The 17,453-nt window shown below is 37.0% G+C and overlaps 1 protein-coding gene across 5 annotated transcripts in view; it reads left to right on the forward strand.

Annotated features, from left to right (window-relative positions):
- The first annotated feature begins 3,060 nt into the window (after positions 1-3,060).
- Positions 3,061-17,453, forward strand: part of znf618 (zinc finger protein 618) — a 31,652-nt gene continuing 17,259 nt past the window's right edge. For 3 of the 5 annotated variants that reach the window (XM_010780709.1, XM_010780717.1, XM_010780742.1), the window contains exons 1-6: positions 3,061-3,168; positions 3,344-3,426; positions 11,149-11,494; positions 12,342-12,419; positions 12,720-12,764; positions 13,015-13,065. In XM_010780709.1, coding sequence (XP_010779011.1) covers positions 11,176-11,494; positions 12,342-12,419; positions 12,720-12,764; positions 13,015-13,065 — 493 coding nt within the window. In that variant the 5' untranslated portion in view covers positions 3,061-3,168; positions 3,344-3,426; positions 11,149-11,175. The remainder of the gene's footprint in view (positions 3,169-3,343; positions 3,427-11,148; positions 11,495-12,341; positions 12,420-12,719; positions 12,765-13,014; positions 13,066-17,453) is intronic. The other 2 variants (XM_010780733.1, XM_010780725.1) reach the window with 2 other exon arrangements.

A 17,453-nucleotide genomic window follows, 5' to 3' on the forward strand; every position in this document is an offset into this window, starting at 1 on the left:
GAATACAGGTTGTATTTCTATTGTAGAAATATATATATATATATATATATGCCTAACTCTTGAGTTTGCAGGAAAGATGTCACAGCTCTCAACCCTAAGTAGGTTGTTGAGAAAATAGCATGCTTGTTGTCAGCCCCACTCACCTGTTGGTTCTCTGGAAGGAATATTAAGCAAGAAGTAGGCCGAGAGGAGGTCAGGCCAACCTTGAGCTGAGACAAATGATATAAAAGGTATGGTGTGTTTTGTAATATCGAGGACACTTTGGTTGCTAGTTTTCACCAGAAATGTTTGAGGCTGAAACATGTTACAGGATCATCATGTGACTAAAACACACAGTAGGACCGCCGGACATAAATGAGCTTTCTTCATCCACTTCCTGTGCTGTCCAACATCTGCACCATCGCCAAAATGGCCTCCAATCATCTCAGGTATATGTGAGAAATTAAGTTTATGGTTCTATTTATTATCACAGACAGGCATGTGAACACATGTCTATTCTTTTGAGAGTAGATATATAGTTTTATCGATTTAATTCAACTGTTTCAACTCCTCTATCTACATTTGCATATCCAATTGAAAGAATGAAATGTAATGCTTTTACTACAACCACCACTTCTGATTTGAGGTTTGGACATATAATTTTTTATTTTTAGATGGACATCATGACATTTTGTGTTTGCTGTCTGTGTACATATCATACTTACAACTATTTTAAAACTCTGTGAATTCCTTTAATTCATTTTGATGAGCGTTTGTTTCACAATAAACTGGACATTTGAAAGAATGCATTATTCTAATACCCACAGATTTGAATTCCTTTCGCTAAGTGGCATTGAACACCTCTCAAAGAGGTAAGTGTTACCCTACCTCAAGTACCTACAACTTGTTTGTTACCTGTGTTGCCAAATGATCAATACAGTGATGTAGTCAACAATGGATTATGCTTTCCTGAATAATCTGGACTCTCCTATAGCTGCAACATTAGGATACTATTGCTATCAGTTTAGGTTATGCGGATGTTTACTTTACAGTCCCAGCTAAATCTCCACAATACTAAATTCAAGAAGCAGAGGGGGTAAGAGAGCAGAGAACAAACTGGTCCTGCTGTACAGAGTTACTTGCCAAAGGAAGTGAAGTGAATATTTATTTGTATGTTGGCGCTCTCTGCTGGACAGAAACGATGAACACACCCAGAGACCCAGTACAAAAGTCTAAATAAGACATTTGTATTTCTTCATTGTATGTGACAGCAAGAAAAATCTCAGCATCACCAGCAGCTTAAATTTTTTTGTTTGTTCAATTTTGGCAGAAGCACCCATCTGCAGATTAGTCATCAGCTTTGTACATGTGGACAAACTACAAATGTCCCCATTCTTCTGCTACTGCTCAAGCCTTGAACGTTTTCAAATGTTTGACTCTTACTCAGACACTCCAAGACACACACATTGTTTTTCAAGTTATTCCTGTGCAGATGTTGCTTTATGTTTAGAGTTGTGTTCTTGCTTGAAGAAAATGTCCTCTCCTGTAATCCAGACTGCAGCAGGCTTATTTTCAGGATTTCACTTTATTTTGTTGCATTAATTTGACCCCCCACCATCACAAGCCCTCCAGAGCCTGATGCAGAAGAACATGATGCTGCCTCATCCAAGATTAAGAGTTGTTGTGTTAAGTATGAATATGATGACCCAAAAAAACACATTTTGATCTTTTTAGAAAATGTTACTATTCATTAGTTTCAGAGTCAAATTAACTTTCCCGTTTTGATATCTGTAATGACTCATACAGTAGAAAGTTAAAACAATTCCTCACAAAGCTCATTAGTGAGCTTTGTGAGGAATTGTTTTAACTTTCTACTGTATGTCATGAATGTAAAATAAATTAGAATCATTGTGATTTAATATAATAAGTTATAAAATAGAAAGACACTATGAAGAAAGTGTATCATGGATTAAAAGAAATAAGATTACACACTTGTATTTTTGGATACGGTTAATAGATGTAATTGTTATTTAGTTGCTAAAAGTATGATGATAAAAAAAATCATAATCCATAATTCTTAATTCCCGAACTAATTACTAGTAACATTGTGTAATTGATTAATTCATAGACTAGATACATTATTGATTAGTAACATAATTAATTTAGCAATGAATTCGTTTAATAAAAGAGAATGAATATTGAGATGTTAGCAGAGGTTTTTCAATGGGTGTTCGAAAGGCAAAGAAATTCACCATATACAGTTCACATTATCCTCACATCTGAATAAATGCTTTTTCTGCTTATGGGATGTGCTATTATTATTATTAAATTATTATTATTATTATTATTATTATTATTATTCGTGTGCATGGTTATATTATTGCAGTCTAATAATTTAACCTACAGTAAGAGACTATACCTGCGTGATTTATTTATATGAAATACCAAATACAATTTATTCATTAGCAAAATATGTTACTTTGTACATTAGAGAGATTCTCGCTTTCGAAACAAGAATTAAACTATTTCAAAAGAAAAAAAAGATTGCTGATTCTCAGAGTGGGGTTTCGAAATGAAAATGTGTTGGCCAACCAAAATCTTTCCCTTGAATGGTAACATTAGAACATACTGTGTAGACTACTGCAGTTACCTGTACTAACTAACATGAGTACATTTGTTTGAACTGTTTTCATTCGTTTTGACTGGAAGGAGTTTTATTTTAATTGATCTGAACAGATACATTACATCTCGAACAGTTAAACTGTTCATGGAGGGTTGCTATTTTCCTTTACATTTATAATTATCAACAAGGTGACCAAGAAGCTATGCTATTTTAACACAGACACTGTACATCAACATCATACGACATGATCAGAATCTATTATCAGATCAAATAGTCCCACGTCTCGATCGTTATAGTGTGTGTTAGTAAGAGTCCGCAAACAAAATGTTCTCAATTCACATGAGAATATTTCCCCCTGCGTAATTTGCAGTCTCTTTATTCCCTGTGTAACTTTATAGTTGGCCCACATTTTATTTCTGTCTTCTTCTCAGACTTTTTTCCTTTTTCTTTTTTTTTCTTTCATGTAGGCTAATATACTGGCCGGCGCTGCAATTTCGGAATCTGCCCTTGTATATGGCGGACGAAATTTCCACAGGAGGAACCGCAACATAAAGCCACTGCACGAGGTAGAAACGGAGAGCATTGCAAATACAGAAGTAGAACTCGACAAATTCATGATTCATCTCGCCATTACTCAAAAATGTAACGTAGCGTTCGAGGAAGGAAAAAACGCTGTGGTGAAAATTTGCTACATTTGGAATTTCTCATAACTAATTCACAATTTTTTTTTTGAGGAAACAGTTGTACAGGCTGTCACCTCTGCTCGGGGAGGGACGATTTCTGCAGCGGGGAGCCTGTTCGCATGAGCTGCATCGTTTTTGGAGGTATGTCAGACCGCTGTGTTATCTTTTTTCTCATTTAGAAATCCTACAATTTAGAAATTTCAGTTGCGGATGTTAAGTTTCAGCCCCTTCTACTTAGCAAACGCTACCTGACAGTGTTTCGTACTGTAGCCAGCCACTGAGCCAGGTGCAGGCTTTGAAGCAATCCGAAATAGTCCTAATCTGTTGATGTTTTTTGACAGAATATTCGTAATGAAGTTTGCTTGTAACTGCTGACTAGTCGTCTCTGCAGCTAGTTTGTCCACATTTACACCACATAGGTAAAAACACTGTGTATATTCCGATACTGCAAAGGGACGATAGTGGCAATATGAAGGACGACGAGGGGAGGAACAATCTGAAACACAAAAACCTCCTGCAGCCATGTTTTGTGAATTTTCCTGCAAATTTTGAGCAGAGCTTCGGAGTTTCTCCTCTGAAACTCACACAACACTAGTGTTACTTTTGGCTGTATTTCAGGATTTGGTTTGAATTGTAGACAGACAAGAAATATACACTTCAACTGTCGTCATGTCAAAAATATATTTCGAATTTTATTTTTAGGAAGATAGAGGATTTTAATTCTGGGGGTAATTGGCGCCACCTGTAGGCAGTCTTTTTGAGAAATTACAAAATTATAATGAGACTAGTTTTGAGAATTTGTTATTCATTTGAATGTTATTTTCTGATACGCATGTCACAATGCTGCTTACAATTAATTGATATAATATGTAAATTATTTAAATAAGTTTAAATGAAATCACCTTGTGCTTTTCATACTAATTGATACAAATTAACCCTTTTTCAATTCTGTATTTAAAGCAGTCTACAAGTTAATGGTATTCCTTCTTTGTTTTATTCATGATGATTATGCTGGACTTATTTTGCCAAATGTGTTAGACACTCCACGTCATTCTGTGACAAAAAGGTGAACTAAAACATCTTTTAAATCCACCATGAATCTTTTAAATCTAACACATTAACTACAATTTTCAGTTCCTCCTTTCTTCTCTCTCTTCTTGTGTGTTAAGGTGGGTAAAGTGATATAATTTACTACTTTGTAAACATGGAACAATTTAAACTTTATATCTGGATGGAAAATGTGTAAGCGGAAAATATATTATCCAAAGTTAACTGAATAGCACTGGAAGAAGAAGGAGCATGTCAGCATAATTTGAGGTCAGGAAAAACAATCACAAGCAGTGGCTCTACTGTTTATATTAATCCTGCAGACGCCAAACAGTTTCCCATCTTGCATGGCTTGCTTTTATTTTAATGTAAGGGAAACTGCGGAGGCCATTTTGCTGTGGGTAATTTTAATGCTGACCTTCATATCTGTATAAATTGAAAAGAGCTAGTGGAAATTGTATGGTTGGTATGCAAAATCTGGGTGTACTTTCTGACCTTTGCTTGGAGTCTAATCAAAATGCAGGAGTTTCAGTTAAAGTACAGAAGTGAAAGGAGGCAACCAGTGTCAGGGGTTCAATATGGTTGAATCAGTGATGGGAATGTTTATATGCAGAATACCTGAATGACTGAGTAATAAGTTATAGAGCTCTCACGAATAATGCTGCAATGAAAAAAACCCTAAACCCTCATATAGTTAATAGAAAATGCATTCTGGGAGTGTTCTCATTTTAAGCAAGGTAAGAGGAACGCACACTCGCCTGTCTGTACTTAAAAGAACAAAAGCTTTGATTCATGGAGGATACTCAGAGCGAATAGTTTGGATGGAGAGGTGAAACCTGTCCCTCCAGGCACTGATAAACCTGACATGGTGAGGGATCGTATCACAGCCTGCTGTGGGTCCACTGTGTCAAACATAGTTGCTCTTTTAATTGTCATTAACTAAGTACAGAGGCTTTAATTCTTCCGTTTAAAGGGTAAGCGGTTTTACAAAAACAATTTCTGTCTTTGATGTCATGCCAGTCCTTTCTTTTCTTAATGTACTATTACAGATTCACGATTTGTGCTTGGATGTGTCTGAACAAATATGCATCCTTCTTAAACATAGTGAACATATTACGTCGGCTCTTTTCTTAGTGGCATGTTGAAAATGTCTGAAAATGGCTTCACTTAAATTAGTCTCTAGGGAATGGCTTTTCAGGGGTTGGGGCTGCAGCATTAAAACAGAATCTGTGCATTCTGCACATATTATTTCCTGCCTCTTCCTTTGTAAAAATGAACCTTATTGGTTTCATGAATAATGCATAAGGACGTCAATTGCTGCAGCGATGAAAATTAGGCTTGTTTACGTGCAGTGGTTATGTACAGAGAGGCTTCTTTTTTCTTTGACCATTTTCTGAAGATAGAGCAGAGTCTGAGTAGCTTTTCCGAAAATACAAATTTTCAGCGAAGCAAATCTCATTTCTTTGAGTGAAAAGGGGAGGGGTGAAACTCCCGCGGGTTTAATGAATCCATAAATCACAATAGTGCCAGGTTTGCTGCGCCTGCGTCAGTGTGCAGTGCAATTTTGATTTTCATCAAAAATGTAATCTGCCAGCCTACAAGGGTTTAGCAGCAGACCGGATGCCGCCCTGAATTTCTAATTTTAGGGGCCTGATCTTTCAGGATTTATTTTTGTATAATTCAAGTCTGCTTTTCAATATCTCTTGTTATTAAATTTTAATTCGTGGCATTAACATATAGATTGAAAAGGTTTTTATGGGGCTTTTGAGTGTATGCTGATGGAATTTTACTAGACGACACTGTTTCTTTTTCCAGAGCATCACGGGTGTGTGTGTCTGGGCGCGGGGGGGGGGTTTATCCATTTCTCTGCATTATTGCTTTTTGAAATCATTGGTCATACACCATCTTGGAAGACATTTATTACAGAGGACAGAGAAATGTGCATTTGATTAAAGAAACAGGGAAAGCAAAGCATTTAGTGTAAACCAGGTTTCGGTCCACCCCTGCTCCTAGTCACTGACTTTGCTCTGGATAATACAAACATGCAATGAAAGCAGTGATTGAAGTGACCCCCACCATCCCCCATTTTAGCTGATTCCTATTTTTAATCCCTCCCAGAGTGGAAACATTTTCATGAGCCTTAAACAAATTTGTGTTATATATTTGGAATCTCTATTACAGACAGTCTACTTAACATGCAGAGCACATGGATTTTTTTTGGCATTGCAAGGTACAATTCAAAGTCAGAAAATCTCTCCAAGTTAGAGCGCAACATTTCTTTTTGCTTTAAACAAGCGCAGTGATTGATTTACTTTATTATTGTGCAGAGGCAAACACAGCACTGCCCAAATATAGGCCAATTATTTTAAGTACCTCGCAAAGCGCTCAGTTCTGAACAGAGGTATGTCCTAGAGATGTTTTCCTTGTATGCCTAACCTCCTTATTCTTGATACATTAAGTACACTGCTGTAATATATTGTTGTTAATATGCATGCATTGTCATTTTGTTATACACAGCTGTTCCAAACCACAAAGGAAAACTCATTTAATAGATTGACATAAATCACAATGCCATCTACCTCTTCTTACTTTAGTGCCTATTACAATGTTAGTATCAGTGATATGCAAAAAGCCTTGATGATTTTATTTAGTATATTTCCTTGTCTTTTATTTTAGTTGGTTTATGTTGTTTCTTATTCGTCGGGAACATCAAGCAAATGTGCATGTGGTTTAGATTTTCATGGTGCATGGTGCAGGTTACAGCATATCATAAGCCCCAGACTATGAAAGAACAGAAGGCCAGATGGCTAATTTTGCATTTTGACTTTAATTAGAGGAAAACGGGTCCTTTCATATATCCAGGGCAGGCATTCAAAAAGTTGCCCAGGGAATATCAAAGTGGATGACTAAGCAATTGCTCTAATTCAGATATGCATGTTTCTTTGTCTTTAATATTATTTGATTACAGACGACAAAAGTCAGTTAATTGAGCCATTATTTCATTTTCATTTCCACCCAGTGACTCCTATCAGCTAATGCTTATTGAACACTTTGAGATCTTTTGTTATGTTATGATACAATTGTGCAAACAATGAATTTTTGTACACGTTTTCTAAACGAATGAAATGTTAAAAAAAAAAACTGAATGTAATTAACATTGTTGGAAGAAATACTCTGATCCTTAGATAAAACAATAACATACAAAAACGTACAAATACAACAAGTTCCTGCGTTCAAAACAAGTGAAATTACAATATTGTTATCCGCCAAATACAAGTATCTGATGTAAACGTGCCCATTCTGCAGAAAGATGGCCTGTGGATCAATGTGTAAGCAGCTTTGTAAAGTAGCTAGTCAAAGTGTAGCTAGTTTTAACCATAGGTTTGAACTACTTTTGATGCAGTTGTTTCCAGTTGTTTTCGACTTAGGGTTCAGGCCCCTTAAGGGCATCTGACAAAGAAATGTGTCTTGTGAAATGATTGATCTGAGTGGAAAGAAGAAGTTCTTATACAAAAAACTGTTTCTATTTTTTGTAGGACATACTTAGTACTACTTCAAACTGTTATTTGAATGAAACCATGTGAAAGGTTTGGAGGCATAATGTCCTTTTTAAACATGGCAATGGACCCAACCCCTTTTTTCGTAATAAGCACATTGTAATGGTTGGAATCACTGGTTTAATCTTTAACATTTTGTTGTATTTCATCAGCTTATTTTTTATGTAAAATAGTTTTAAGTAAACTCAATATTTTTAACATCTTGTCTGAAAGGTACTGGAGTAAAAGCATAATTGACATTAGATACACAACAAAAGTAAATTATAAAAAGCAACCTTAAAGGACAGATTCTGAGTAAATTTACTTGCTTACTTTCCTCTTAGTGAGACAGAATCGACCAACATCAAAGTTGAGAGTAAATATATTTGTGCTGTCTTAATTTGTTTTGGCTGTGTGTCAAGATGACAGGTGGCATTGACCCATTGCTCTTTGTATGCGTTGGGGGGGGGGCGGCGCTGATTAAAAAACGGCTGAGACTGTATTTTTATGTCTTACTATAAAATTCATCATTGTAGCATCCCATAATCCCCTCTGTTTCAGCCCTGGTTCAAAAGTGCTGATTCTGTGTCTTTTACTTCAGATGAAAATAAGGAGCCCCTCCCCACGCCCCTCTGAGAGATATTTGGTTAAAAAGAACACAATGGTGCTCTAGGAGGAGATTCAGGTGAGTAAAAGGGGGGGGGGGGGTTACCTTGGTTGGTGATTGGCTAATGGTTACACAAGCCAAAAAATCTTTAAGACATCATAAAGTGGGCAAAATCTGATCAGCTCATTTTCGGACAGGTTTTTCATATAAATGGATCAGGAGGTGAGTGAATCTTTTTTTCCTGAAACTTTCAGAATCTCTTTACACAGAGTGGATTTTGCATAATAGGTGACCTTTAAACAAAATGTGTTTTTCGGTTTAGACTCAGAGTCTAGTTAAAATGGAAAACAGATGACACAATATTTACATTTTCCAGTATACCCTCAGTAAACATGACTGCTGCTCAGGGCTGAACCTTAACTATTGCCGTACTGGAGTATATTATATAAGTATATTTTGGCAAACATATTCACACCCATAATCTTACATCATTTCTTTCTCCATGAGTCAGTTAAAATGTAATCCCTTTCACTCACCGTGATATTTATTCTATGGGATGTCATTTTTGTTTTCACATTCATAAATGAGTACGTCATGCCTGCATGTTTTGTTTTGCAGACCGTCTACCTCTGATACTGCGCACGGCAACAAGCATTTTAAGGGGCATTTTCTAGAGATACATCTAGAGAGGAGAACTTTTGTCCTGTGTGTTCTGTAATAAAACGCTTTGATATTCATATAGTTTGCACTTCTGTTCACCAGAAGCAACACTTTAATAAACATTTATCGTACCATAACATTTACAAATACATAAAAAATGGTTGTTCCCTTCGCAGCATATTCATTTCAACCATTACAAGAGTTCACTTCTACCATAACACTTAAGTCCAAAAGCTGGAAAATAGAAAGCTGACCATTCAGTTAATGATGTCGCTGGGATGTAAAAGTTGGCACTGCTGAGAGACGATTAAATGGGCCACTAACTTTGCTGACCCAAAATCTTTCTGTGCGAGTGTCTGCATTAAAAATGTACTTGTCATTAAAGGTGATCACACAAGTGCCACCATTTCAAAGATTTTCTCTCCTATCTTTCTATTAGATACAAGTAATGATACATCCATAAATACTGTCAAAACTGTTCTGGTAGACAGAATGGTAAATGGTAAATGGACTGTACTTATATAGCGCTTTATCCAGTCTTTAAGACCCCTCAAAGCGCTTTACATACTACATGTCATTCACCCATTCAAACCCATTCATACAGAGCAGTGTACCTTACTCTAGGACCTAACATTCACACACATTCACACACCGTTGGCCATGCCATCGGGAGCAACTCAGGGTTAAGTATCTTGCCCAAGGATACATCGACATGTTGACTGCATTGGCTGGGATCGAACCCACAACCTTCTGGTTGAAAGACGACTGCACTCCCTCACAGCCACAGTCGCCCTGAGAATGAACTCTTCAAAATGGTGGTGTAAATCTGCTGCTCCAATATGGAGACCCAGAGTTTTAAACATTAAAATAAATAACCAACACCTTATGAATAAATAATTATTTGAGATTGGCTGTTGCTCTGTCAGCAACAACCAACATTGTAAACTTCTTGAAAGTAAGATAAAAGTATAACATGTCAAAGTTTCCTTTTCAATTTTACTTTACATACAAAAAGAGTCCCTCTCAGGTTTTTAGTTATTCCTAGAAGCTGTATGCCTTATATTGGAAATGCCATTTCAGCTTTAAAATGGGAAATACACCAAAAGACAAAAAATCCTGCATTGAACATGACAATATTAAAAAGTATTCGTCTCTTATAAAATTGAATCGGAAAAACGCTAAAACGTTAAATGGAAATAAAAAAAAACGTGAATTACAATTTTACCCATTTTAAATGTATCATCTGTCATGATATTTATTTATGACTCATGTTGACGTTCAATCTAAAATGTAATGTTTGAGCTTGTCCCATGTAAAGCTTTTAGTATGTATTAGGAAATCAATCAAACACAAGCTTGCACAACCTTCAGGCCGATTATTGCACATAATGTAACGATTGAGCCCCATTGCTGATGTTTTTTGATCCTGTGTCCTATCAAAAGAAAGTTGTATTGGGCTATGAAAGACTAGTTTTTGGCTGTATTGTTGCGCTATTATTAGAATACCAATCCCCCCCTCTTTCCATAATATCCGTCATCCTGGCATAACTCTGCTTTGCATGGTTGCATTTTGAGAACATGCTCTCGACAAAGCCTTTTACAGCCTTGTGCTGAAACGGCTAGTTGTGTAATTTGGATCATTTTGAAATTAGAGCATTGGGGCGCCACCGAGTAGTGGAATTCATGCCATCAAAGGACACTCATTATCAGGGTTTTAAACCTGCGCATCTGTTGTCTGTATTTAGGAAAAGAGAGGTGGTTGTCTCACTTTTCATTACACTTTCAATAGTTTTCAAAAGTCAGATGCAGGTAACAAGACAACCTTTTTTTTCTTGATAATGGATTTGTTGCCATTTTGGTTGCAAAACAACACATATTTTCCAATGAGGAGTGCTGGTATTGTGCACAGATGCCATTTGTTACGCTAGAAGTAATGATGGAATTTTGAAATGGATGTTTTTGTAGGACAGTAAAGTCAAGTATTTGTCCCTCTCTGTTTTTTCCCCTGGTACAGAAGCACGGGCTCAGAGGAGGCGGAGTCATGAGTGCACCAGAGGCACCCACTCCTGTGATGGAGCAGGCTGACGGTGGCAGTGCAGCCCCAGATGTTCCCTCACCAGCCTTAGTCTCTAAGCCCAAGAGTCCAACTCCACCACCTGTCACCGTCACAGTGAAGAAAGAGCCCGGGACCTCAGAGACCAGTAACGGGAAAGTGGGTGAAGTCAACCCTGCGGAGATCTGTGTTGTCATTGGAGGAAATGATGGGGGAGCAATCGGAGTTGGATTCCGTAGAGCTCAGACCGAGGGTATGTTTGCCCTAGGTACTCCTCCTCCAACGAAGAGCACAGACTCATGCATAGGTGTGTGAATATACATGGATACACGCATTTCCTGACTGTATTCTTGTCTGGTGTCTCTTGACCCTGACTTTTTTTAGTTAAAAAAGTCTGTAAAATATCAGAAGCTTAGCCATGGCTACTCAGGATAATCCACACATTTAGCTGTGAGCTGTAACTACCTTCTACAGAATAAACTGCCTCTATGAAAACTATTTCAAGCAAATTGTTGTCCTTTGAAATATGTTAACGGAAGTTTTTAAAAGCCTGTGTGCACATTTGAACATCCATTGACCTCCATTTTGAATTTGTGTTAAGTGTTGGATCAGCATCTGAAATCTTAAAGGGTCACTTCTGTATTTTTTTACCTAGACCCTATTTTCCAATGTTTTTGTGTCACAGACGGGATCCATTGTGTGCTTGGGCTAAATAACAATGCTAACCTTTAATATTATCTGAGGTCTTGAGGAGAAAACCAAATATTAATAAATATAATAAAATATCAAACGGTCCTGTTTGACCCTGATACCAGTCTTGATGCCACTGCCATTAATCAGATTAGTTAGTAATTCTGCCCTTTAGTCAAAAGCTGATTAAATGTCTTATAACTTAAGGTTTCAGTAAACATTGTATTTCATGTAAAATGTTTATAGAAAGTGGTGTTTACTTTGAGCTTAGAAGACTTATTATTGGTAATATTTTGGGTATTTTCAGAAGTAATTGGGATATGTATATTCAGTCTGTATGTAGGGGATTACTGAGAAAATAAATGAAAACTTAAATCTGAAATGTTTTGAGCTATGCTAAATGTTTGTACGGCTGATAATACTCTTACTTTGCTTTTATGACCCTGTTTTGATTTGTCACGCAGGTTCCTATGTATGTGGGGTATGTGGGAAGAAGTACAAGTATTATAACTGCTTTCAGACACACGTCAGAGCACACAGAGGTAAGACACTTAAAACATATCTATTGTCTCAAAATAATAACTGACTGCTCGCTGTGTTTTTCCTCTTTTGACTGTATCGGCCTAAAATGATTCACTTCCTCTAAATGAGTCATGCTTGTCCTGTTTTGGCTAGGAATTGTATTTGATTTATTTATTTTAGATTTTTTGGCCTCTGCATTGATTTAAATGTGAGACAAGATTTTAGCACTGGTGCAAAGCTGCGAGCAGATGTGAGCTCACATTCTTTATTCACAGATTTCTCTAATGCTGACTGTCCCCCCCCCTTCTTTTCCACTCTAGAATCAGATACCATGGTTGCAGATGGTCTACCCCAGACACCCAACAGTGAGTACCCATTTGCAAACCCAACCAGTGAACACAGAAGTTTAAAAGCACGTCAGCACAAGCTGTTTATTTCCTACCTGGCTCATTTAACACACATTATGTTTCACTAGATATCTGTTCTATTTTCATGAAACTGGATATAAACAATCCACTACATCTTATAGCTGAAAATACCTTTGTCTCTATATGACTTAGCAGACTTAACGCCATATAATTTACCCTCATTGTCCCCCTTCCTCTCTCCCATCAGTCTTGTCTCCTCACTGTAGCCGCCTTCCCATAGGTGACATCCTAAAACCAGGTACCTATAAGGCAGCATCCAACTTTACCTCAACATTTCTGGCTCAATGATGTAATGTGTGGACACAATGTTTTAAATATCACAATGTTCTCTGTATGATAGCATCAGTTCCTCTTTAAGGGAGGATAACCTGAAACTGCTTATAAAGTAAAGGCCGGCCTGCACGTTGGGGGATGTTGCTCTTTTTATTCCACTGTATATCAGCTCCCAGAGCCTGTGTTTATCAGGCATCTTAAAATCACTCCCAGGATTCACGGTGAAAGTTTGATTAGGACTAAAAATACTCCTACCTCAGAGTAGTACTTGAGTTATTTATAAAGCATCCTACAGACACTCCCAGCAATCATTACATGAACGTGCACATCGCTTAAAGGAAGCAGTATCTACATGGAAGAGAGAAAGGAAAGAGCAGTTATCCTGATGCAGATAGAGCTTTTTTAACTGTATGAGCAAAACAAACAGTGTAACCAAAAGGCATGTGACTGTAATCGGCAGGTTTAAGAGGCTTCTTGGCAACAACAAACAACCCCTGATTAAATTCTTAGGAGGATGGAAAATGAATTGCATTTTTGGTTGACACTAAATATTTAAACTTTTATATTTGAGAGTATTCACATGCCAATTCATAAGATTGTTTGAATACAACATAAACAAATTTCAGCAAGTAAAGAAACAAGCAGAGGCAAAGTATAATTTGCTTGTGTCTGTAGCCTGTACAATAAAGAAAAAAAAAAAAGTATAATTTGCTTTCTTAGCAATTAATTTAACATAGAGAAATAAACAGACTGATTTCTCTAGGAAGAATAAAATTGGCGCTGCATTTTGTTGTTCAAAACAATGTTAAAAGCTCAGGTTTAGGGCCTCACAGCGAATATATGGCATTATAGTAACCTTGACTTTAAGCCTGCTTAACACCACACCATTTTTTAATGATTGGTTACTATAGCAACATTCTCTGGATCATTGCAAGTCTGCATTTTAAAACCAAATGAGGAAAATTAATCCAGGCATACACATAATAAACTGAGATTTTCCAGTTAGTATGGCTATTAAAATATCCCTCTGTTGACGTGTGGGCATAAGAGCATTTTAAAAACAGGAGACAACACAGGTTGGAGTGTTGTGTAGGTTGAGGAGAGTATTTTAGGAGCACAGCTCAAACAAACTTTGGGTAGATCTGACTAAGTGGGTGTTGGGACCAAAAACAGCCCTGCGTTTATAAAAAGAATCCAGGGGTTGGCGGGGTTGTGTAACTTCAGGTACTTGTTAGAAATTAAATTGTGATGCAGGAAGTTGAGTTTGAGTTATGGATCATGTATCTGTTTAAATCCTCAGACACTAAAACACTGAACGCTATATTACTTATACTATTGGACAGGGTTTCAGTTTTCTCATATCTGGTTGTCCAATGCATTGATTTGCGAGATGTCATTGCATTTTGTATTTCAAATTAAAACCCTGTCATATTGATTGTGAAACCAAATGTAAAATCGATTCTGCATTTTCAGTTTAGTTGATTATGCAGGCAGTGTGCAACTTAAACTTGAACATGAAAGTGCAAAATGACCTTTTGCATTTGAATGTAAAATATGTACCGGTAATGGTTTTAGCGTATCAAATGATAGTGAATTTTAAATGTCAGTTTGCATTTTCATTTGAATAATTGCAGGACTCTCCTAGGCTTGTTTTCTTAAAAGCAGTGGGCAACTTACACCATCCAATTGCTTGCATTTGAATGAAATACCCATATCAAAGGACGTTCAAGGTTGACATATCTTCTGCTTTGAGCTTGTTTTTTTTAAGGGCCTCTTAAAAAGCCACAGAGGAAAAAAAGTATGTTGGGATCAGAGAAGGCTTGTTTTTGTCACATAACTATCTGTTATAATAACCACTGCACAGCAACATTAATTTGTGACCCGCTCTCTCGAAAACAGTCGGAAGTCGCAACGGCTCATTTCAAAATAAACGTGGATATGCGTAAAAAACTATTTTTTCGGGGTTCGGGTGTTTTGTTTGATTTTAAGCAAACAAAGTCTTGGCTTTCAGAATATGAAACTTTTATTTCCAAACTCACACGATAAATACATTCTTTAAGCTTGTAAAGGGAAGATGACAGGCAATCTGCTCTTCTGCAGTGCCGCCCCCCCTCCGGCTGACATTATGAATGTAAGCGTAGAGTAATCATAAATAACACGGCAGGGTCCGTTAGAGTTTGTTTTCATCTGATTTCAATTAACCAAAGTCTTGGCTTTCAGAATATTAAACTTGTTTCGGCAAATTCAGATGATAAATACAACTTTGAAGCTTGTGACGGCATAATTACAAGCGTTTGCCGAAACAAGTTTAATATTCTGAAAGCCAAGACTTTGGTTAATTGANCAGTACAGCTGTACACAACTGACACTTCACTGTGGAGTTGGTTACATCTTCGTTGAAGTACTGCCATACATAAGAATGTTGGACGTGTTTTGTAGCATTTGTGTGTGTGTGTGTGTGTGTGTGTGTGTGTGTGTGTCCAATCTGCCCAGCAACACCATGACAACCAACTGCAGCACTGAGTCCCATAAGAATGCGTTGAGGATTATATCTGAACATTTTGCCACCTGTTCAAAAACTATGGCTCTCATCAAAAAATTACCAGACCGTGAGCATCAGGGAACCCCGATGAACTGATATATGTGTTTTTTTTTATGTTTTGTGTGGTAAATGTGAAGAGGAGAGCAGTTTGTCTAAAGTGCACTTCACTCTGTTCTGAAGAAAGATCTGGATGTTCTTAACATGGGAGTCAGTTGGGAGCTAGCTGGACCTTTTGTCTCTTCATGCCCTCAAGAGACATTTTCTTTAATTTTTTTTCTAAATCATTTTTTATTTTACAACCTCGGAGAGGTTTTCCTACGTTTTTCATGAAAAAATATGTCTGAGGAGTGTAGGGTTTGGGAATTATGGCAAGTTTAAAACATTTTTGGGGGAGAATTTTAAGCACTGCTCCACTCTGTTTTGAGATCAGAGCACTCTAGACTTAACAAGCTGCTCTATCCACTGTAATGTTAAAATCTGAAAAAGGCCTCTCTACCAAGCTCCAAACTAAATTCAATATCTCAAAAAGTGTAAAAGATATCAAAAATCGGAAAATAGGAATTGAATAGCTGACGGTCTTGTGATCATTTGAAAGTTGGAATGAAGTGTCTACCTGAAATTATGTGGAAGGAGAAGCATTTGGTGCAAAGTGTAGCAAAAGTGGATTTGAAGGCATCTCCCATTGACTTGAATGTTAAAAAAAAGAGTTTAAAAAGCTGAATATTTCAAAACGTATAAAATATTTTGAAAAAGTTGAAGGTTTCCCATCGATTCCTGAACAGGCTGAATAGTTTAATAGTTGAATGGTTTCTGTAGCTGAAAATAAGCTGAAGTTATGGAGATCCAAAGTATTGGCTGAAATAAGAATAAAGATTTGAAGAACTATAGTGGAATGCTGTAAACAGCATTCGCACTAATAACTAGTAAATGCATTTCCTGCAGAAAATGCGTGCGAATGCTGTAAACTGTGAACATTTATGGCTGAATTTAGCTGAAAATGCAGAAAAAGCTGTATATGTTATTAGCTGAATGGTAGCTGCTTTTAGCCACAAAAATGCAGAAAAAGCTGAATATGTTATTAGCTGAATGGTAGCTGCTTTTAGCCACAAAAATGCAGAAAAAGCTGAATATTTTATTAGCTGAATGGTAGCTGCTTTTAGCTACAAAAATGCAGAAAAAGCTGAATATGTTATTAGCTGAATGGTAGCTGCTTTTAGCCACAAAAATGCAGAAAAAGCTGAATATGTTATTATTTGAATGGTAGCTGCTTTTAGCTACAAACATTGAGAAAAAGCTTAATATTTAAAAGAAAATGTAAAAAAAAAAAGGTATAAACATGTATAGCCTCATTGTCCTGAAATAGCTGAATAAGTTAATAGTTGAATAGTTTGTGCAGCTGAAAGTAGGCTGAAGGAGTTAAATATCAGACGTACGTAGTAGTATAAGTTCAAGTAGCATTACATCTATAGGGCTTTTCTTTTGAAGGGGTGTTTGGTTTTGGTGAGTGTGAGGTGTAGAAAAACGAAATGAGATGTCTGACATCAATCAATGGGAGGTTCACCCATAAAAACAATGGTTAGGTGGGCAAAGGCCTTTGGCCTCTGTGTGTGTGTGTGTGTGTGTGTGTGTGTGTGTGTGTGTGTGTGTGTGTGTGTGTGTGTGTATCCGGAGGATCGTGTCCATCATGGCAGTGGGTGGACATCAAAACATTATCAAATCTGGTTTCCCTCTCACGAGGAAACTCCGCGCTACATTCCTGCTGCCAGAGGTTTGGTTTCAGGGCCCACACGTTATGCCATTACGAGTGGCAT

The sequence above is a fragment of the Notothenia coriiceps genome, unplaced genomic scaffold (genome assembly GCF_000735185.1).
Source record: "Notothenia coriiceps isolate Sejong01 unplaced genomic scaffold, NC01 NC01_scaffold00000490, whole genome shotgun sequence".
Classification (NCBI taxonomy): domain Eukaryota; kingdom Metazoa; phylum Chordata; class Actinopteri; order Perciformes; family Nototheniidae; genus Notothenia; species Notothenia coriiceps.